Source organism: Danio rerio, chromosome 19 (genome assembly GCF_052040795.2).
Source record: "Danio rerio strain M-AB ecotype USA chromosome 19, GRCz13ab, whole genome shotgun sequence".
In the NCBI taxonomy this organism is placed as follows: domain Eukaryota; kingdom Metazoa; phylum Chordata; class Actinopteri; order Cypriniformes; family Danionidae; genus Danio; species Danio rerio.
The window spans coordinates 39,354,169-39,377,917 of record NC_141039.2 but is presented as its reverse complement, the minus strand read 5'-3'; the positions used below and the strand labels follow the sequence as shown (position 1 = coordinate 39,377,917).

At 36.7% G+C, this 23,749-nt stretch overlaps 1 protein-coding gene and 2 long non-coding RNA genes across 6 annotated transcripts in view; 1 reads left to right on the top strand and 2 right to left on the bottom strand.

Moving 5' to 3' along the window:
- Nucleotides 1-23,749, top strand: part of LOC147832620 (uncharacterized) — a 335,349-nt gene that overhangs the window by 6,734 nt on the left and 304,866 nt on the right. For all 3 annotated transcript variants that reach the window (XR_015517061.2, XR_015945375.1, XR_015945374.1), the window contains exon 2: nt 9,780-9,956. This is a non-coding gene — a long non-coding RNA (uncharacterized LOC147832620). The remainder of the gene's footprint in view (nt 1-9,779; nt 9,957-23,749) is intronic.
- Nucleotides 1-23,749, bottom strand: part of LOC141379159 (uncharacterized) — a 136,018-nt gene that overhangs the window by 54,005 nt on the left and 58,264 nt on the right. The gene's annotated exons all lie outside the window — the stretch shown is intronic.
- Nucleotides 14,325-22,647, bottom strand: LOC147837690 (uncharacterized). Of its 2 annotated transcripts, none has more exons than XM_088651514.1 (6): nt 22,563-22,647; nt 20,505-20,535; nt 16,608-17,675; nt 16,312-16,467; nt 16,081-16,176; nt 14,325-15,121 (listed from the first exon to the last, which is right to left on the bottom strand). In XM_088651514.1, exons 3-6 carry the CDS (start codon nt 16,707-16,709, stop codon nt 14,804-14,806), a joined length of 672 nt encoding a protein of 223 aa, XP_088507640.1. In that variant the 5' UTR covers nt 16,710-17,675; nt 20,505-20,535; nt 22,563-22,647; the 3' UTR covers nt 14,325-14,803. Both variants share the same exon structure in this region; 1 of them encodes a protein (XP_088507640.1).

The following is a 23,749-nucleotide window of genomic DNA, read 5'->3' as shown; positions in this document are numbered from 1 at the left end:
AACTACTAAGCCTTACTGGGATTTTGTGAGCTGGTATTAACTGGATACCACATTAGGGCTTAGTAAGAAAATGTAGTCTTATGTTCCAAAAAAAAAAGAGTGCCTCTTGAGTAACTCAAAATGTGTGAAGAAGATGAAAATAATGAAACTATTCTAATAATTCCAGCCTGTTGCCCAGTGCAGTTGCCAGCATCTTAAAGTTTTATATTACGCTAATTTTAATGGGAAAGAGAAATGCATTGGCCTAACCTTGAAGTAAAGTTCTTTTATCATTTACAAATAGTTTTCAGTCACTTAAAATAAATAGAAAAAAATTTGAAAAAAAGAAGAGAAAGACGATTGCAAAGTGATAGCTAAAAAGGATGAATAGAACTATTAATTTAGACTCACGTATGACTTATTTAAGCGCAATAGCCCAAATACATGTCATAAAATATTAATATTAAAAATCATAATTTAAATAATGAAATTATATAACCTATCCCAATCCTGACATAGCTGCGTTTAAATAATAACTGAAGACGCTCCTTTAATGCATTCGCACATTATGTTAAATTATTTTAAATTACACGCCTCATAACCAACCTTAAATCATACCTGAACTCTGTTTAACAGTTCCAAGTAAACTGTTTTGTGTGACATTCTCATAAAATCTCTCTGCTTTTGAATATCTTTGTTCGTAATTGTTCTTAGCCCTGTCAATGTTTATCTATGTTGTATTATAATATTTCCTCTCCTGTTTCTCTTACGTTTATATTCTTTAGCTGTCAATATAATACGTCGCGTCTATGGAAGAAAGAGTCAATAAAGATAGACAATGTGTAACATCATATTCATCAAAAGACGGTTTATGTGCAAGTAACCGCACCGGTCCGAGCAGGGAGCGAGCCGGCATGGGAGACAAGCTCCGAGGATGCTAAAGAAAGATTGCAGAACAACGTCTGTCGCTGGATCCGAGGACTGAGATTTACGCGATCACCAGCTGGCTTCCGTTACATAAGGGCAAATATAGATGACTAAAACCTCATTTACTCATTTTACTCATACTTTTTATCGTTTATAATGTCCAAGGCATTGATATTTATATTAAATGCTACTTTTTTGCCTTTATTAGCCTTTTTCTCGCCTGTTTACTGGGCTAAAAGTCTTACATTATTCCATCTCCACCTGCTGGTGAAAGCTAGAGCAGCTGGCGATCTTCAATCTGCAATCTATTGCTTCTCCTGCAGTTCCCGGATGTAATGTTGAATTTTATCAGTCGAATTTGATCCACTGAATTTATGAAAGCGAATATTTGAACTGAAATAAAATGAACTGAAAATGACCTTTTGAATATTATACATCGTATTTTTAAAGGGTATTGAATATTTTGTAAGTGAAATCTGAAAATTGAATATGAATTATTGAATTTTTAAGTATGAAAACGTGTTTGAAATATTTTTCGTTGAAATATTCACAGCTTAAATAAACAGATATGTTAAATTTCAGGACCTAAAAATACAAACCCTAGAATTCAAGTCATTAAAATGCAAGAACTTGTTAATACGGTGTATTATTTTTTTCAGTTTGTGATATTCAACAAGCTTTTTAATTCAATACTTTTGGCATTGATTTTGTTCCATACAGATCGAACATTGGATTTTTGATCGTTGGATTTTTGTTCTTTCTTTCATGAAAGAAAATGGAAGCTGTTGGATTTTTTTTAGATTTTGTCATTTTCATATACTTTGTTATTCTCCTAATACCTCGTTCATTTAATTCATACTGTAGCTTAAATGCTTAAACAAATGGAATGGAAGAAAATAAATAAATAGGAAAATACTTCAGTGGCCAGTGCTGTTAAAAGGAAATGACACCTATTGGCCAAACTCTAAAATTATCTTCCAGTGCAGATAATAATAATAATAAAATGATAAAAATCTATCAATATTCTGTCAATCTATCTTGGTGGTATACAGTATGGATCAACCACTAAAGTAATGCAATAGTACGGCTTACTATAAAACTATATGCTACTACAGTACTATTAATGGAACCCTGCGCATTTATTGCAGCATGTACAATGATATTACGCAGCACCTGAAAATATGGCTGCAGCCATGGCAGCACGTTCTTTTCATTATAATGTCAGAATAAGAGTAGTTCCTATACATTTCTACCTACAAAATAGAACCTTTTCATTTTCCGTCAGTCTCAGCACATAATGTAAATACAGAAGAGTCAAACTTTAAATTGGAAAATGATTGAAACTCTCTTGAATTTTTTGATGTTAATTATAATTTTTGATGTTAATGGCTAATCCAATTCAGTTATTTATGTAGGGATTAAGGGTCAACATAGTGGCTCTGTGGTTAGCTCTGTCGCCTCACAGCAAGAAGGTCGCTAGTTCAAGTTCCAGCTAGGCTAATTGGTATTTTGGTGTTGAGTTTGCATGTTCTCCCAATGTTCACATAGCTTTCCACTGGGTGTTCCAGTTTTCCCCACATCCTAAAGACATGCTATATGCATACCTGCTTTCCTGGGAGTCTCCCGTATTTCAGACTCATCTCCCATTTTGTTCTGTCTCCTGGAAAACTCCCGGAATTTCAACCCATCCCCCACCCCCGATCCTTAGCTTTTTGATACAGTCCTAGGATTGGCAACCTTGGTATTATTAACCAGGAACCCCACTCTTCAATTTCCTACTCACCCCCCACCCACGCAAATGCAGGAAGAACATGCAAACTCCAAACAGAAACGCCAACTGACCCAGCCGAGGCTCGAACCAGCAACCCCAGTGACATTTGCTGTGAGGCGACAGCACTAACTATTGCGCCACTACGTCACCCCCTCTCTAATAATCTTTCATGACAAATGTTGGCAGGTATGGCTATAAGTGAGTCGAGTAAACAAAACTGGCCGTAGTGTATGAGTGTGTGTAAATGTGAATGGATGTTTTCCAGTACTGGGTTGCTGCTTAAAACATACGCTGGAATAATTGGTGGTTCATTCCACTTTGGTGACCCCTTATAAATAAGAGACTAAGCCGAAAAAAATGAATGAATGATTTATTCTGAGCTAAGTTAAAAGTGCTGCCCACCAGCCGCAGAGATCAGCTGAATGCATTCAACATTTTTTAACTCTAGCGGAGTTGTAAAAGGAGCCTATTTCCTAAAAAGTGGAGCGTTTCTTTACTACAGAGCTGCCTTACTTCTCCATATCCATTGACAGTAGCTGAGGGCTTTTTAAGTATGCCTAGTTACTTTTTCTATCTGAGAGGCGTTTTTGACCTGTGCTGGGTTCCCCTCAGGCTTTATTAGCATTAGTGGATGATTCACAGTCTTGAAACATCAGAAAGGTGATTACAAAGTCCAGGGAAGGACAGGAAAGTCTTTTGTCTTGCACTCGACTTTATGCCAGTGTGCAATCAATGACGGGCCGGCAACAATTGAGTTACAATCATTCTGCATTTTCCGGCACGGCTTTGATGCCGGCGCACTCTTAAGCACTCTTTGATGGGACATGGGAGGGAATTGAATTAGCCTTACTCAGTGAGGAAGAGTGGCACCTTAGAGCTTTGCCATTCAATAAACCGCTCTCATTTACTTGCTGTGCCTTCTGTTTATCACACTCTCTTTTAACCGGCCTTTTTATTTCACCTTGTGCATTCACAGCTGCAGTCGAGGAATGAGAGAGAAAGAGGGATGGGAATAACGCACAGCCCCAGTCGTTGACTAATACATAAAGATGCTGTGGACCAGTTTATCATCAATTATTAGCTGCAGGTCATCATAATTTTATCAGGGTGTCCAGGTGCCACATGGAAGTGAGGTGCTATTCTTGCTATCATCTGGGTAATGCTGCTGACCAAATCACGTCGTGTTGGTTCTTTGGCGATACATCATGGCTTGATAGAACTGTGAGGGCGCTTTTGAACTTATGTGGGTCCGGTGAATTGAATGAGCACTGAAAAAAAGGAATGAGTGCGATAATCCAGACAGTCATGGCTCACTAAGCAAGATTTATGTGCAGGACCATCTCATATTTGGCTCAGCGTGTGAATGCATAAATAATTTCAAGTATTGAAAGTCACCTTGGTGAAATGGTAATATCGAGGAGACATCCTATTTACATCGCCCCAGAAGTGGTATGGTGAAATAGATTGACCAAATGAATACTGTATCTACAATGCAAGCAACCTTTGCTGAGACCTTTGTGTCGCACTACTAGTATTACTGGAAGCTGTACATTGGATGGTAAAGTGTTGTAAATACACAAATATACATTTGTTCTTGGTTTTAGCATTGCTTTTTTTTAGTTTGTCAGAATTAGAATGAGGCATCAGTCTATTGTCAGGGATTTGCAGTGTTGCAATCATTGTAATATAATCACTAAATATAGTGGATTCTGTGGACCCTTTTTACAAGACTGTTATGACGTGTTTAATGGTCATCATAATCTTAAATCCTTAAAAGTTTTTAATATTTAGATTTTTAAAAAACGTATGACCATTTATAAGTGTTTTGTTTGCATTATATCATCTTTGCGTCAAATTACAAAGACGAATTACTACTTTTGCGAGGTGTTTCTAATGCAGCGTCATTGGGGCTAAGAGTACATTTGATGTTGTTTTCTCCTCTTGCTGCCATCATCAGTCTTACACATTTTTTTCCTTTTTATGGAAGGCTTGAAAACACCATTGTGGTGTTTTTCTTTCATTATTTCATAAATACACTAAGCAAAACAAATCCGTAATGTTACGGTTTATTGCCAGAAAAAAAAGTTAAATATCGGCCCTTTAAATTACAAAAAATTACCATAAAACAACGAACAAAATGACAAACATTAAATTACAGAAATGTCCTTAAATGTTAATTTCTGGTAAACTTCTGTAATTCATCCTCTGTTATTTTACTGTAAATTTCTGTCATTTAATGTTATTTTAAGTTTTTTCCAGCACCCCAGCTAAATTTTTTACAGTGTAGGATTTTTTCAGTGTAGGATTTGTTGTACTCTCTCATTCACTGTACTCTAAGTTTGCTTAGCAATGACTCCTTCCTAGGGCTGGTCAACTTGGCCTAAAATCAAAATCTTGATTAACTGGACATTTTAACCTGTTAGCCAGCACTTAATTTTGGTGATTTGCACCTACTTAACTTTAAATAGTAACAGTCAATAGGTAGATTGAACAAGCTAAATTGGCTGAAGTGTATGTGTGTGAATGCAAGAGTGTATGGGTGTTTGGGTGTTTCCCAGTGCTAGGTTGCAGCTGGAAGGGCATTCGCTATGTAAAACAAAAGCTGGATAAGTTGGCGGTTCATTCTGCTGTGGCGACTCCTGATGAATAAAGGATAAGCCAAATGGAAAATGAATGAATGAATGAATGAATGAAGAGGCTTTAACATCAAACAGTGAGCTTCTCCACAATGTTATCTGCAGCTTTAAATAGTGCAAACGTTTTATATATCAATAGATTCTGACAGGCTGTCAGCGTTTTATCATTTATTAACTGAGAAAAAAAAGTTAAATAAGTCTGTATATACCCGAAAGATATATTTTCTCTACAATCTTGCTGTGGTCTGAAATCTGCTGTTTTACATTAAGAATGATTTTTAGAATTAATTAATGAATTTATTGTTATCTTTAGTTAATAACGTTTGGTGTGAACGGGCCTCAAACCTACTAATTCTGTATTAAAAAGACTGAGTGATGACATGCTTTTCTTTGTATTTGGTGTGTTATGTAACTGTTTATGTATGTATAAGATCTGCAAAATTTCAAAGCTCAGTCGCCCACAAACTTTCTCAAAGAGGGAGCTGATCCAGATCTGCCGAAAAATCTATATCACTATGTTGAAATATTTTTAGAGCTGGCCAAATGTCTACAAAAAGAAAGAAATCTTGCTGATGTTGCTGCCATGACATTCTTTGTGAAAGCAAAAACACTTTATTTTGGCTTTCCAAAATTGGCTTTCCAATGTAGCAAAGTTGTTTTCATATTGGTGATACACTAGATATTAGTACATTAGTCTTCTTCAACTTTGTTGTCACAAAAAAAAATAATAAAATACTTGCAAAAAGGTAAAAAAAAATGCTGTTTCTCATTCAGAGTGCACACCTAAGGTATACTTTTAAAGGTAATTGCAATATTTTTTGGATATTGTAATTGTTTTATTCTATAAATATGTCAAATTTGAAATGGTTATTTCAATATGAGCATCGTTAAGAAGTTTCTCAAAAGATACATTCCAATATAAGTGCTATATAAAAATATACATTCCAATATAAGTGCTACATATATAAAAACATACACATTTTCTTTTTATATACTGTATTATTGCATTCATAGAATTGCTTTTTCATTTTTGATACTCCCCCTAACTTGCTCTTCTTAGGATCATCATTTAAATTTTAGCATATCATTCTTTGGCTATGCAAGCTGAATAGGGGCAGGGAGCAGTATAGCGTGCTTTCAATTTAATAGGCCCTCAGTTTAAATTTATGGTTACAAATGCCTTTTCATTCTGAACATTCATTCTGAGCCCTATCATACACCCGGCACAATAAGGCGCAATATGTGTTTGGTTTGATTTGTTGCTATTTTTAGACCAGCGCAATTGTAATTTTCATGTCTTATGACACATTTTTTAAATAGCAAATCCATTTGCACCACTTCCTGGAGTCATAGGTGTGCTGGTCTAAAAAGTAGGTGTGTTAAGGTGCATTGTTGGTGTTTTGCTATTTTGAGGGACTGAAATAGACTGCACAATTGACCATCTAAAAGCAGGACTAAAATCTAGCGTAGAGTGCGTTAGTTATGCAACTATGTAGGTCCAAACACTTACACATTGCTTAATACACACAGGATGTACAGCAATACACAAATTCCAAAAATTATTATTTTCTACCTTCACGCCTCATCTCCAGGGCTTTTTCAGTTTTTTTATGACAATTTGCTTATGTATAATGTTATTATTAGTAGTACTATTTATTATATGTATATTTATATTTGTTTTAATAAACAAAAGTTTTTATTACAAAAGTAGATTTGTCCACCTGTTGGGATTTGGAGACGTATGCAACACCATATGAGGCATAAGAATAGGACGTGTGTTTGGATATAACCCTTTTTACCCCTCTTTGTTATTATTGTTCATTTATTCATTTGCTGGAAATAAAAAATGAATTCAGAAATAGTTTTAAGACAAATCTTTGCGCTTAACAAACTAAATTAAATATGAAGGCTGATGGATCTTCAGTGTAGTGTGTACAACACCGTTTCCTCATCCACGAAAGTAAAAGAGTAAAGTAAAGAGTAAAAGTAAAGTAAGGAGAAAGTAAAGAGTGGAGAAGGCTTGTTCTTTATCCTTTCGCTGCAGATGGTCTGTGTTTCTCACTAGTGAAGCGTTTGTTTTTTCCACTAACAAAATCTGCCATGTAAATAAAAATGCGCCATCTCCTTAGCGCGAAGCTAATCTGCGCTGATTGGACCAATGCCAGCCTGTTGCGATTGGTTGACAGCGTTCAGAGCGAGACAGTAAAATGCACAGCACTGTTTATCAAGCCCCAGGGTCGCTATAACAGAGTGTATAGCAGGGGTGGCCAACCCTGTTCCTGGAGAGCCACCTTCCTGCAGATTTTAGTTGCTACCCATATCAAACACACCTGAACCAATTAATTAGGACCTGAACACCATGTGGTAATTACAGGCAGGTGTGTTTGATATGGGTTGCAACTGAAATTTGCATGAAGGTGGCTCTCCAGGAACAGGGTTGGCCACCTCTGGTGTATAGGATCCGATCGCAGCCCGAAACACACTTCGTAGTAAACTTACTAATACCACAGTAAACAGTACCCAGTTCTCAACAGTGTTACTTAGACTCCTCACCCCCGAAAGCAGTGCAGTTTAACACCAGCACATTGCTCTATTTAGAGATCTGCGCGGGACAAAATTTTGAATCCCGCTCCCGCCCGCGCTATTTCATTTACACACATACATATGCGTGCTCGCTCGGGAGTCGGGAGTGATATTGCTAGACGGCCCGCTCCCGTCCCAAATTAAACCCGCTACCGACCTGGTCGGGTCCCGTGGCTTCCGCGGGACAGCCGCGGGAATGCAGACCTCTAGCTCTATTCTAAAATTACACACATTCAGTATTATTCCACACAATGGCAAAAACTGCACTATCCTGAACCTTGATTGCTGCGCTTGTGTAAGAACAGCTGACGGTGGCCAAAGCAATGACAAACGGCAGTGGAACACGAGCTCACAAACGCATTTAAATCCGTAAACAAAACAGCACGCAGCGCGTTTTCAACGTGGCATTAGATGTGATATGAGAAAATAAAAAGTTAACCTGATACAGTGCAAGCCGTTAACAAACACAATTAAATACATAATTTGCAAGCTAGAGTAAACAAGGAGGCAACTACTTACTTAGACTTATGAAATGTGTCAGGGACCAGGTCGGATTTCATGAATTTTATAGAGCTTTTCTTCCTTTTCTCCCTAGCTGTAGATAATTTCTATTTGCAATCATTGCTGTGGCACCTCTTTCTTGTAGTGTTGTATGTTCTCAGGGCTTACCTGTACTCCGCTTTGCCCAGAGATCCCATCCCCAGCCAGGGGGTTGTGGCGCTCACCAGCACTTCTCCTCAGTGTGCAGCAGCCTGCCTTTGTTTGACTTTGTGCCTAATAAACTGGCCTTTTTTTGCACACACCCATGGTGGATTGTTGATGGAGGAAAAAAACTAATCCATGAGCTGTGTACTGAAGTTCCTGTCAAGCTTTAACAAACAAATGAATCGCCCATTGTATCGCCCACCTCACACTTCTAATAATATCCAGATAAGCACAGCGTCTTCATGACTCATGACTTCAGGATCTGTCTTTGCTGCTGTGTTAGTGAGCGAGGCCGCAGGTTTAAATTTTCCCGGGTTTGCGCGCGCAACAAATGGGCGGGGTTTATGTTTCGTAGCCATGTCACGCCGAATCTCCTAAAGACTCGCTAACAAGATGATTCATTCTAACCACTGTGAGTCAACTCTCTCTTTTTTTTTTTAGATGAATCAATAGTTTTAAAAACTCTCCTGATTTAAGACTTAGCTGGATATTTCACTTCACTTAGAGCTGCGTTACACACCAAATTGTCATTTTCAAAAACCCATAATAGGGGCTCTTTAAAGCTAAAACTTCACTGACTGACCCATTCTATGGAGCATTATGTTACATACTGTCAAAAGTGGCATCTTACTTTATGACCTCTGGATCTGTTGGGTATTATGGATGTAGCTATGTAGTACAGTTTGCACACATTGGGCTGGTTTGCTATGGCTGGTCAGGGTTTGGGAAAGGCATCAAGGTCCTTGTGGAAGTAATGAAGATCAATAGGAGTTAGGATGGAAGAGGGCTGTGATCCAGGAACTGTCTCACAGTCGCAGGCCAAGGCGTTATCGATCCCACCTGCGCTGGCAGTATCAGATAAAAGGGCTTCTGGCTTTAGCCACCAGGATTATATGAAAATGCAGAGGAAGGGCGCTAAGCACTGGATCAAAGCACCTCTTTCCTCTCTTCTCCATGAACCCCTAGAAAAATCCAAAAGGAACAAATGGCACTTTGGTAACAGCATGCGAACAAATGTTATCTCTCAAAAGGTTTTAATATGAAGGCTCTGTGTTTTTTGTACTTATAGAAGCAAGATATATTTGGTAATCTCCACAAACAAGATTAATTCATCCACAGGCTCTCGTTATGTTGAAAGCTGACATTTTCATTCATTTATCCTTCTTATTTTTTAACAGCTAACACTCAGGACCCGCTGACTGTTGATGCCCCTCCTGAGGTTTGGGGCCACAGATGAGCGGAGCGTGTCTTTTAAAGCCTGAAAAGACTGCTTACCATGTGGATTGATTAGTTGAGACAGAAGCCCGTGGTCTGGATCCTGAGGTGCCTTCTTCATGGCTGGAAGGACCGAAGGGGTAAGAATGGCATAGTCCTTACGGCTGCTTTCGACTCGAATGTTTACGGGTTGTTTGGAAGTGATTATTCTTGTAGCATGGGCCAAGAGGCATGAAATATCATCTATTTGGTGTGTCGAAAACTTCTTCAAGCAGCTGATGTGCAGTTTATGTAAACCGCTCTCTTTTTCTCTCCCTCTCTTACTTTCTCTCTGTCCTAATTTTTCATCCTTCTAACTTATCAAAAGTGAGGAGGTCAGAGCGGAGACTTCAAAAATGTATATGACTCCAAGGTCGATCGTTTCTATTAATTAGCCAGTTTCCTTGTATTTCACTCAAGTCACATACTGTATAGTAGATGTTTTAATGAGTGGTTTCTTTCTGTACTTCACTGTTCAAAAAGTGGTTTGATGTGAGGGGTAATGGCATAGGAAATTCTTTTTTTTTTCAGCCACATAGGGCAACATTTTAATTCAGAGCTATTCTGTGAATATTTTGGGCCAGTTCTCACTAACTAGTGGTTTATTAGTACTTATAAAGCACATATTGTGCATGATCTTATTCTACATTCTTAATTCTACCTTATACCTAAACCTAACAAATACCTTAATAAGTATTTATAAGCTGCATTTTAGAGAAGTTTCAGGCTAAAGTCATAGTTAATGGTTTATTAACTATAATAAGTGATAATTGTATATTAACAGGCCTTGAAATGGACCTTTTTACTTGGTAGAGAAAATTTAGGAGCACCAGAAAAAATGTAGGAGCACCCACTATGGTTGCTGCCCCTGTCGCTGCAGCAACTTGCTCTCAAACAATACACACTTAGGCTCCGTTTACACTAATACGTGTTAGTTTTAAAATGGCATTTTAGAACGAAAACAATCCATTTCCACACTGACGTTTTATTTAGCATTTCTGAAGAGCCCTCCATTCACTCTATATCGTTGAAAACGTGCATTACATGACCACACAAACACACTCTGTTATGTACTGCAGTGTAGGCTATGCACGTGCTGACTTCAGCAGACACCCCAGAAAGCAGTGCATGCCTCAGTACACTGCTTCAATCTTTCGCTTTCACGCTTGTACTTAGTAATTTTAGTGAAAACCTCAGATACCATTGGTTGGTTCCTGTTAATTGTGCACTTTTTTTTACAAAACAAAGTTTGTCGACGCCAATATAACGACACAGATCACTCTGCCTAATCATGCCATAGTCCTGCGGAAAAAGTGATTGACTGGTTTGTTGTTACACATGTAATTTGTGTGTAACTTATGTTTATATATTTATGATTTGGTTATGGGTAAAACGAAGACCATGCTGGTCAGGTAGTCGAAACGGTAGGCCACAAATATATAATTAGTTATGAAGTAATTAATTAATTTACTTCCGCCTACGATGACAATGCCATCGTCTATCTCGATGTTAACATTAGACATCGAACGATGCCGAATTGGTTAACATCGCCCAACCCTAGCATCCACCAAAAATGAATGAGCACCACTACAAATTGTATATTAACTTATTTATTGTATTTGAAAACATCATCAATCGGGACCAACAAACTTTAGAAAGAACTATCAAACTAACTCTGTAATGACTTAACTCTTAATGACTTTTTACTCTGTAAAACTAACTCTGTAATGTTTGTGCAATAACTCCAATCTATTTATCTATCAAATAATTCAATTTGCACTGAACATTCAGTGAATGGAACGCATCAAGATTCGGGCCATTAAACAGCTCATCCACTCTGAGTCTTTCAGCACTCTCTCTAAAAACCGTTGATTGATTTCGGCTGTCATATCAACATTCACCATATGATCGCTATCATCGGCGCCATTATTTGTAACTTTACATGGGTTTGCAAACCTGTGTACTTTTCAGCCGTTTGCATTTCCCGCGGTCAAAAAACTCCCTGTTATCTGACAGCAGAAAGTGATTGACAGCTAATATGAACCAATATAGTGGCAGGGAAGACTGAATCATCACGTTAAAAAAGAAAAAAAATCTAAACAGATTGCACTACAAACATCGTATGCAGTCGCACAAATGCTCCCAAATATATTATGAGGTCACATAGGTTAAATTTTGGGCACAATTTTAAGCTCTGCTTAATATAAAAATGTGACCACAATCTTGTTGAAGGAAATGATCCTTTGTTCTTCAGATTGACATGTTTGATTCATTGTGATGATTGGTGTTTCTTTGTAATTAATTTTGAAATGTCACGCATGCCTCCTCTGGCCTTCCTATGGATCAACAGTCAGAGATTCTTTGACATAATGATTAAAAAGGTAGCAGAGTCAGGAGCCATGTTTTATGGCAAACTATAGCCGCTAATGTCAACACTTTTTAACTGTCATGATTTTTACTGTAAAAGTCACTTTCAAACATTAGCGAGTGTCAGAAATAACTTTGTGATCTGATGGGGAATCGTGATTAATGTCTTCTTCTGTCAGATCTACTTTTCCCTTCACTGCTAAAATAGTGGGTTTGTGAGACGTTTGCTTCAGATAGCTCTGTTAAGAGTGAGTTTTAGTGCTGCACTGGTCTGACAGTGGAAACAAAGCTTGATTTTGGCACTTTGGCTCGAGGGCAAAGGCTTTTTACCCATACGAGTCCCATTATTTGCGTTGGCTCTTACTAGTACATTAAATGTAAAACACTTCTGGAATTCTGAAGTCATCATCTGAGTGATTCATCTAAAAACAAAGCTTTTGAGATGTCCAACCCTGTCATATATGTAAATATAAATTGTGTAGTGCATTAGGGAACGTCATATTATTTACATGTTGTTGTTCTTTCATTGCTTTCATTACTTTAGATGACAGTGTCTGCCAAATGAAATTATATGTGATGTAACTGGGACACTGAGCAGTTATCAAGCCAAGTAAACACTGCATTTTCAAAAGTATGTAAAGATTTCGATGATATAGTATGACGTGAATGAATTATTTATTAGTTGCACACTGGTCTGTTTTTATATATAGTTGAAGTCAGAATTATTAGTCCTCCTGAATTATTAGCCCTCCTATATATTTCCCCCCAATTTCTGTTTAGCAGAGGAAAGATTTTTATGACATATTTCTAAACATAATAGTTTTAATAACTCATTTCTAATAAGTGATTTCTTTGCCATGATAACAGTACACATTATTTTACTAGATATTTTTTAAAATACTAGTAGTCAACTTAAAAAACAGTTTAAAGGCTTTATTTGGTTTACTAGGAGTCATTGTATAACAGTGTAGAGTCCTGCATGGGTGCTTTTTGGTAAACCCACAATAATTAAAAGCACACCCGAACCGTAAACCAACAGCAGCAATAATATCATTCTGTACCCGATCCTACCCTTTTGACGTAAACATCACGACCTGAACTGCACCCGCATGATACGTAGATTTGCATGTATTTATTTTTTTTGCTGCAAGAATATATTTAACAGAAAAAGATAACTATTTTAATACATTCAATCATTTTCTTTTCGGCTTAGTTCGTTTATTAATCTGGGGTCGCCACAGTTTATTGAACCGCCAACTTATCCAGCATATATTTTTTTTATGCAGCAAATGCCCTTCCAGCTACAACCCATCACTGGAAAACACCCATACACTCTCATTCACACACATACACCACAGATAATTTAGTTTACCTAATTCACCCATTGCGCATGTCTTTGGACTGTGGGGGAAAACAGGGACATGCCAACTGACCAACTGAGGCTCGAACCAGTGACCTCCTTGCTGTGAGGCGACAGCACTACCCACTGCGCCGCCTAATACAGCAACACATTTCATAAATTACATATAAAGGAAAATGTAAAATAATTAAAATCAAATTTTAAATGAAACACAGTTGTCTCTCTTGCTAGTGGCGCTAGATGCAAGATTGCAAGAATAGTACTAGATTACCCTGGGAAAAAAAAATGTTTATATATATATATATATATATATATATATATATATATATATATATATATATATATATATATATATATATGTATATATGTATATGTGTGTGTGTGTGTGTGTGTGTGTGTATACACTGAAAAAAATTTGGAGTAGGATTTACTTAAAAAAAGTTAGGAAAGTTTTTTCACTTAGAAAATGTGAGTAATTTCAATAGAATTCCCAAGTAAAAACTAAACACAAGGAACTGTAGCTTTAATTAGAAAATCTCAAGTAAAGTTTACTTGGAATTTCCCAGTAAACTGTATTGACTGTTTGTTTATATATTTTACTTAAGTAATGCTTATAAATGTTTTTTTTTTTTACACAATAATCCTAGTTATCTTATTTAAAATTTTGAGTAACCTTTACTTTAAATATTATTTGATGTTGTTGATGTATTTAAATGGTGGTCAACAAAATAACAGACATACATTTTACTTGAATACTTTTATTTCTATGAGATTCCTTAACAGATGAGAGCATCAGATGCACTATAGTGCATTTTACTCCAGGAAACTTTTTTAGAATATCACACATGCATTAAAATGCATAAACATTTAAACATATAAACATAAAATATACCTTTTTAAATATAACAAACATTTTACAAAAATCTCAGTTGCAGATATCAAATACAAAAGTGTGAAAGTGCAAATAATGTCAAACTAGTAGCTGCCTTTCATTAGGTAACTTTAATTTCAATAAGATTAAACTAAGGGAACAAAAACATCAAAAAATAAAAAAATAAAACTCTGCATTTATAGTCTCCAGAAGAATGGTTATGTTAAACAGTACTGTAGTTGAAGTTGTAGTTGTTTTCTGAACAACCTTTCATGCAAAAAAAAACAAAAAAAAAACAGTAAAACAGCATAAGTAGTGTAAATAAGTGCAAGTAGTGCTCAACTAGCAGATTACATTAGAAGCTTTCTATGCAAAGAGTTAACCTTTGGAGAGAATTTTAAAGCATCTAGGCCAAGAAAGATTTTCTGAAACACTTCAAATGTGTTTCTCAGCTTTGGGGGATAGCTTAGGTTTAGGGAGTAAATGCAGCCCATGAGTGAAAGACATGCATTTGTGAGATTTTTACATCCCAGCAGCACCTCAGTTCCCTCGATGACAATGATGACATCAGATCTACTGGCATCTTCCTCTTCTACAGATCTGCTCAGGACGATGATTTTCATGACATGACTGGCGAAGGTATCCTTAATCATGTCTCTGCTGACATCCTGTGAAATACACAAATCAGTGCAAAGTGGTTAAAATACTGTACAGTATCACTTTTTCAATTTTCCTCAATGGGTTCCTGTTCTGAGACAAACTGTCCACTAGTCTTCAGTATATTTAGCATTTTCTGCATATTTAAACCCAATATGCAGTTTCTTCAGCAGTATCTGTATGCTGTTAAGTAATACTTTTACATTGAACACAATAATGAGACTCATACACAATTATTACAGTAGATAGAAACATTTAGTGATGCTAATAAAGATAACACTGTACATTTAGAGTCAGGAGGGTGTAAACCTCTGGAAATGATAATTAGTGTAAATTATTATGTCTTTTGGGAAACATTTGAATGGTTTCTATAGACAATATATAAATGAAAGATAAGAAATATATACAAAATAACAATTTACACTGGAAATCCTGTCTAAAATTTTACATACACCTGACATTTAAATGTATGGTGCTGCCTTCTTGACCATCACTGGGTGTTCTATAAGTTTTGTAACAATGGTGTATAAGCCTTTCAATTTTCCTCAGTATAAAAACATGGATCTCAGCATCATCGTCAGTGCTTGACAGGGTTCAAATATGCAGAAAACAAATACAGTATATCAGTCAAACCACTACTGTCTACATCCAAAAATCAAGGAAAAATAGAAATGGATGTAGCTGTGTATGTAGCTAGCTAACTGCTAGCTGCTACACTAATTATTGTATATCCATGTCTGGACCCCGCCTCCCAGTATGACGTTAGATGACCCAAGACTTGACGACGCCAGGCCATGTAAGGACTTCAAACAAAGTCAGCACTAGACTAATAATTGATTATTACTTTTTCTTTGATTTGTTTCAATTTATTGATCATTCAACAATGTGTGTTTTGTAAAGCTGCCTTGTAACATTGTACACTGTAAAAAGTACTATACAAATAAATTTGAATTTAATTGAACTGTAATACCTGGTGGTCTTCAATGAGCTCCTCAGCTGATTCTCCAAGGAAAGACAGGAGGCAGCGAATCACAACGTCTCGCCTATCTTCAAGCCTATCTTCTTGCTGTTAAAAACAGAAGTAAAATGCAGCGAACATTAAATGTGTATACATCTACATATAACAACATATTTACAGAGTCAGGAAGCAGCATACCATCCCATAAGTGATTCACAATTGTAAACAAAATTTACATTTTACCTGGCTGAGTGAATCCAGCAAATGTCTAATTCTTATGCCAGCAACCCCACCCTTCATCTCAAACAAAGCCAGGAGTTTTGGAGTATAGAAGTCCAGCTTTTCCAAGAATGTACGCTCCAAGGAAATTGTGGTGATTCTTCTAAATTCATTCTTGATCTAAAACAGAAAATAAAATGTAACACAATCAAGTGATGATTAGAGTTGAGTGCACTGGTAAATTTTTGTATTGCACTTCAAAAAATTTATATTTGAAATCACTGCATATTATGCCAACAAAGAAAAGAAGTGAAGTTTACCTCAGATTCACAGAAAAGGGCTGGCCATCTCTCCATGAAATCTTTAACAGCAGGGCAGTCCTTAACTACTTCTGTTCTTCGATAGGAGAAAGTCTTCTCCATTTTCTCGCCAATGATGTTTTTGTTGTTTTTCTTCCTAATTTCATTAAGGAGATCTAGTCTCTACTTCTCCAAACTTTCTCCTGTTTCCCCAAATGGAAATGGTGGCAAGTAATTTACTTCAGCCTTCCTAGGTCTTTTGAAGCCTTTTGGAGTAGGGTTTTCATTTGTCTTCCTTTTCTGGTTCACCTCAAGCTCTGGGCAAGAAAGCTGGCTACCTCTTAATTTGGCTCGATAATTTCCCATTTTATATTTAATCCTTTGTTGCCACCCATATTGTCCATTAAAGGACCCTGGCTCTTTGAGGCATGGATACTTTTCAATCAACATCTCCACTACATTCATAATTTGGACACCTGTTGGATATGCAGTGTAACAAAATATTGTCTCTGCTAGCGTCTCAAGGACACTACTTGTCACTCTATGATTGTTCAAGAGAGTGCCGTCCTTTTGGTAGGCTTTGTTTCCATCTGAAAGCAAGAGCTCAGTATCAAAGGAGAAAGTAGGTACTATAAACTTTGTTGGCCATCCTTGAGAACGGCATGATGTGGTAGTCTCAGAGGACGATAAAAGAACAGTGTCCTGAGATCCGCTGGATGTGGAGTCAGAAGAAAGGTAAGTGTCACTTACAGGAGTCAGCCCAACAGTGTCCTGAGAACTGCATGACCTGGCATCAGACTCTGTTGGTAGAGTTGATCTATTCATAGCAACCATATTTAGGGTGATGGGTTCAGTTTGTACTACTTTTAGAGTACATTTATCCTGCACATCATCTACTGAGTCCAAATTGAAAAACTGTCCCCCAAATTCCATGTCTTCATACATCAAAGTAAAGCATTCTGGAATACTGAATGTTTCTTGGATTATACTTTTGAGCTCCTGGAGAGTACTGGGGATGCCTGAGGGCAGAACCAATTTGCGAACATCATTCTCTCCAAAAACTAATCGCAGCTTTGCTGGGGTGCACATCTGCAACAGATACAAAAAAATAAATGAACAATTTATTACAATATGAATTAAGTACAATATTAACTTTGATAATCATTTACCTAAACAGAAGGAGTAATGTAGTGCTTTAAGGTAGTTAGTCGTCTTCCTGCAACAGTGTATGCAGCCAGAGGATAGTAGTCTACCATTTCTTTTTGCTCCAGTATCTGAATGTTGCCTGTGTGTTCCAACTCATAGCTCCTAAAGTGCTCGTTATACCATGTGCTTAGTAGTCTGACAACAAAGGCCAGTTCATTACAAACCAAAATAATCTGTAACACCTCAGAAAAGTCTGGCAAATCTGCAGTAAAGCCATGACATAGCAACATCCCTGGTTTGTAGTTGGTGCCTGAGAAGTGCATATTGTTTGCAACATGCACCACTGTGACATGTGGATACCTGTGTTGCACCAAATCTTTTATTCCATCCTTTAGCACATCCACAGAGACTTGTGAAGTTGTTGTGACTGAAAGTGATGACTTTGTCACATTTGAATCATGGAGATGCAATGCAACCATGAGCTGGTGTTTTTTTGCAAGGGACAGCAGTATGTTCCTGAAACAGCCTGTTTGTCTGACAATTTTTTTAAAAAAGCTATGTTTAGCTTCAAATCTCATGGTCCACAGGGCTGCCAAAGGACCAAATTCCTGAATAAGCTCAGGGTAGTGTTCGAGAAAGTGGTGTTTGGGGAGGAGCTTTTCTTGAGGAAAAACTTCCAGATATCTGTTTCGGTGCTCAGATATTAAAGTGGCAAGGTAGCAGATGCTCTGCTCAGTATGCACTGGGGCCACTGCAAGTTCCACGATGTCTTTAAGGGTCATTAACATCTGCCATACTTCATCATCCTCAGGTACTTTCAAACCTATTATGAGAGGCAACAGACGCAACAGACACCAATTTTCGTGTGCATTCCCTCCTACAGTTCTTTTTGTGGCAAAATGACTAGGAATCACATGTGGACGATTTGTTTGGTCACTCCACTTATAAGGGAACTGTTGAATGCAAGTATTGAGCTCCACAAGAGAAAAATATCTCTTCTTGATGAAGTCTTGAAATGACAATGCCAGTTCCAATGGAACGACACCTTCAAGAAGGTCATGTAACACATCTGGTGGGTAACCAGATGTTACATGAAAATGTTGTAGTTTTTCAGACAGTGCACACTGTTTTTTTACACCATAGCAATGAGTGGAAATAGGACTTGACATAGCCGTCTCAACATGCAGAGTGTGCTGCTCTTTATCTCTCCTCTGAAAAAGTCCAGATCTTACATCTGTGGTCTGAAACTGGGACCTTTCTCCAAGACAAAATCTGCAGACATTAGATCCTGTGAAGTTTTCAACGAATCCTCCCAAAGAATGGGCTCCCAAATTATCAGCCACCACGCTCACCACAGTGCCTTTCATGATTTTTCCTAAACTTGGAATAAAAATACCATCTTTTTCCAAGCTTTGAAGATCTGTCAGGAGTGGCTCTAAAACTTTCTGATATCCAAATCGCTTTGTGTCATCTGCTTTGCACAGAATAGCTAAATTGATAGAAGCTAGTGTTGATCGTGCATGTGCTGGAAAGTTTCCTAACACCCAATAGACGGCCGTAACTTTGTGGATCTTGCGGGAAGTTCCCAAGGGGTTGCACACTTCGAAATCATCGATATACAGAATAAGACTTAATCTATCCTCATCTCCAGCCAAAAAATAATTTTTACTGAAGTGAGATCCATCTTGGAAAGACTGGTATTGTGATGCACATCCAGATTTTCTTTGAGTGACCAAGTCTTTTTCTTCTACATTCTTCAAGATTTGCAATAACGACTGAAGTATTGGGACATACTGGAATGTTCTGTTGTCTTTATTGTGTAGTATGTATTCTACTGGTTCAACGACTGAAAAATGTGCTTTCATGAATTGTGACCTCTTAAATGACGTTGAAAAAGGGCCATCTTTCCCTAGAGCTGAACTTAAAGGGTGTGATTCACAAAGATTTTTTACCAAATCTGAGATAACCGCTGAATGTACTTCACAGTTATGTTTCTTCAAAGTGGACTCAACAACATCTTTCAAAACTGGAGCAGATGCAGCGGAAGATAGGAACTGAAGGTCATCTACAATTTGATCAATACACTTGCCGGACACATTGAAATTACTTTGCAACTTTAGAAGAAGTTGTCCAAACTTCTTCTTTACAACTTCAAGTAAGTTCTCTCCTGCATCAACCAAAGTTTCATCAAGTTCTGTGTCATCATCAGAGACCTCTAGATCATTTTGAAAAGCAGCAGGATTTGGGTATTTTTTCAAGACTTCAGTTTTAAAATCTTCAATGGAGTGTGTATTGTGTTTCCTGTGTTTATGAGTCGCAAAGGTTGAATAAATGTTGGTACTGAAGCTGCAGTTTTTGAACACACATGTCATTACCTCATACCTCCTCATATGGCTTCTAAGGTGTTCAAAATATTGCTTCTCCGAAGAGAATGGAGTTGCACTGCATTTTAGACAACTAAATGACAGCACCTCGCTTGGTTTGTCTGATTCCGTGTGGTTTCGGGATAAGTGTATCTGAAGGGCATTAAATGTTTTAAATGAACAAGGACAATCTGCATAAAGACATGGTATTGATGATTGACGGCCTGCATTTCCATGTTTGAGCCTTAAGTGTTTTAATAGCTGTAGTCTTCGGTTTGACTGAAAGCTGCATTTTTTACATAACCACCTCATTCTCCAGCACCTAAAGTTAACAAACGATGCACATGTGAATGCATACTTATTGCTACCTATCTGTGAGGTGTGCTGTAATAAAGTATTGCCAACTTACCTTGCATTAGCTTGAATACTGAGTGCAATATCTGTAAAAGAATGTAAGAAATGTTTATGTCAGAATTAATTTTTAACTACTTGCAAATATCAACCACGTGTAAAGTAGATATTGGTCAGTAAAAGAACATCATGAAACAAAATACAGGCTTTACAACTTATGTAAGGTTGATTGTTAAGTAATTAAGATTTATTTAAACAAGCATTTAGACTTGTGTAAATGCAAAAGTGTGCAGTACAGTCACCTTATCGATTTCTATATATAGCTATTATACCCGATAGTATAGGTAAACAATATAAATAAAGTTCAAGGTAATATTTGCCTTTTACAAGTGCATTTTAAAAACTAAGCTTAATCCTATTAATACGCGAAAAACAGGGTGATTATTAAATTTCGGCAGCTCGAACTTTTCTGGGACAGAATGCTTGAACACGACAGGGCAATGTATGGAAGCCCGTTCCCGCCACTAAATAAAAAAAAATTTAATAAATAAAATGAAATAAAAAAAATTCTAAAGTCAGAATTCTGAGTTAAGTCGCAATTCCGAGTTATAAAGTCAGAATTCTGAGTTATAAAGTCAGAATTGCGAGTTATAAAGTCAGAATTCTGAGTTATAAAGTCAGAATTGCGAGTTATAAAGTCAGAATTGCGAGATATTAAGTCAGAATTGCGAGTTATTAAGGAGTTTCCTGTTATGGCGACTGACCATAAATGGAGTGTTAAAGACTCACATTAGCCCATAATCACAACATAAAGCCTATATCCAACTGTTTATTGTTTATCACGCTTTTAAAAAGAAAATATAGGCTAGTTAAACTAGGCTGTCTATTTATTTGTATGGATTTGTTCTTTATAATTATGCCACTTACAACATTTGGTCTAAATAGCATTAAACAGAAACTAGCTGTAGCTTGTGTGATTCCTCCAAAAGACTAAAATTAAGATTTCTTTATTATTTCTGTATTATATGTGTAACGATATGATTTACATTTTGTTACAGCTGTTGTTTCACGTTGTAAGGGTGCCCTCATGTGGTGTACATATGTACAGACATATGCAGGCTATTGTACACAGGGATAAAACTAAAAGGGCTGTATTAGTTCATATTTCAGTTCAGTAAAAGTGTCAACCAAATACTGTGTCCTCCTGGCCTTTATTGGGAAAATTGGGCTGTGAATCCATACCAGATCACAAGCAGAGAACCTGAAAGAGTCTTTAACACACATTTATGGTCAGTCGCCATAACAGTAAAGTCCATAACTCGGAATTGCGACTTTATAACTCAGAATTCTGACTTTATATCTCGCAATTCTGACTTTATAACTCAGAATTCTGACTTTATAACTCAGAATTCTGACTTTATAACTCGCAATTCTGACTTTATATCTCGCAATTCTGACTTTATAACTCGGAAATCTGACTTTATAACTCGGAATTCTGACTTTATAACTCGCAATTCTGACTTTATATCTCGCAATTCTGACTTTATAACTCGAAATTCTGACTTTATAACTCGCAATTCTGACTTTATATCTCGCAATTCTGACTTTATAACTCAGAATTCTGACTTTATATCTCGCAATTCTGACTTTATAACTCGCAATTCTGACTTTATATCTCGCAATTCTGACTTTATATGCGGGAACGGGCTTCCATAGCAATGCCTCGAGCTAAATTTGCACGGATGTTAAAACTCATTTTTACAATAATCTGACAAGATTAGGTCATATATAAAACTTAAAACAATTGTTTTCGACAGATCATGCCGTTTGCTAATAACGGATTGTGGTGCAAATCGCAAACTCCGTCAACTATATTAATAGCTTTATTTAGTAATGATTTAACTCTGTTATCCGTGTGTTAAACAAAACAAAACTAAGATTACGTTTTAACGTTATCCAAAAATCTGTTAGCAATTAACATGAACACTTTAGCATCCGTAACTTGATAAAAAAGAAACGGTATAGGCACAAACCACTGGGACTGCAGATAGCTTAATAACTCTACACTTTTCTGCAAACATTCTTCGATTAATTAATAAGCTTATTAATAACTTACCGTGGTAAAAATCACTTTAGCCGTCGTGAAGTCTCTCTTCCTTTCCTCTGTGCGCGCCACTTCAAACTCAGAGCCAAAGACGCATGCGCATCAATTATCTTGCTGAACAGTACATTTTACTTGAGTTGTTCATTTTTTGGTGTGATTTGATTAGATGGCAAACACTAAGTAAATATTACTTAGGAGATTGTATTCAAATCTACATATGTATTTTAGAACAATAAATGACAAAGAAACTGCAAGTAATGTACTGAATTAAACATGCCATTTTTAAGTAAAAAGACAAAATAGTATTTGTTTGTAAAACATACTTAAATAATGTTTCCATTATTTACAAGGTCAAAAAATCACTTTTTACAGTGTATATATATATATATATATATATATATATATATATATATATATATATATATATATATATATATATATTAGACATAACATTAGCAAAATACACAAGCAATGTCACTACTAGCTAAAAATATTGGATCACTCCTGGTTGTCTCTCTCGAAACTCTGCAACATGCTAGAAGGTAAGCTACCATCAAATCTTGTATACTTGTGAATATAAAATATTAAATGAGCAAACAGTGGGCGTGGCTTGTTTTTTCTATTGCAAGCTGAATGGATGTAGTAAAGTAGGCGTTTTATTCAGTAAGTTGGGGAAAGTGTTTGGGAAGAGTTATTACAACCTAACAGACACCTCCTCCTCACCACTTCGTTTAGTTGTCAAAACTGACAGTTGGAGCAGCATGGTTAAATGTATTAGCCACACCCATTTGCTAAGATATACATATTCTAACAATTTAACTGGAAAAAAAACACAGGAAGTGCATTTATAGATTTCAATTAAAGATTAGAAGTGCAAACTATTATTTGTTTTCTTAATGACATTCACAGATGAATAGTTCACCCCATTATTAGCAATGTAAGCTAACAAAACCGGGTTAGATTTTATTTCGTGGGGACTTTATAGTAATGTACATAGAAAAGAGACTGATAGCACCATGATAAGCTTAAATCTTTATTTAAGTTGTGATAAGAGCATAGATTCGAGTGCTTGCTGTCCATCAGTTGCTGCACGATTGCCTAAAATGCTGCACAACGATTGACTACTGGACCCACATTCCACCCTTGCCTGTTTATTACCGAACCGCAAATAACACAGGAATAATAATTCTACCTGTTAC

Excerpts from the sequence above, each read along its gene's own strand:
- LOC147837690 (XM_088651514.1), bottom strand. The coding sequence starts at position 16,709 with ATGGAGAAGACTTTCTCCTATCGAAGAACAGAAGTAGTTAAGGACTGC. Across the intron at positions 16,468-16,607 it reads CCCTTTTCTGTGAATCTGAG|ATCAAGAATGAATTTAGAAG; the intron begins GTAAACTTCACT and ends TTTCTGTTTTAG. Across the intron at positions 15,122-16,080 it reads AGCTCATTGAAGACCACCAG|GATGTCAGCAGAGACATGAT; the intron begins GTATTACAGTTC and ends TGTATTTCACAG.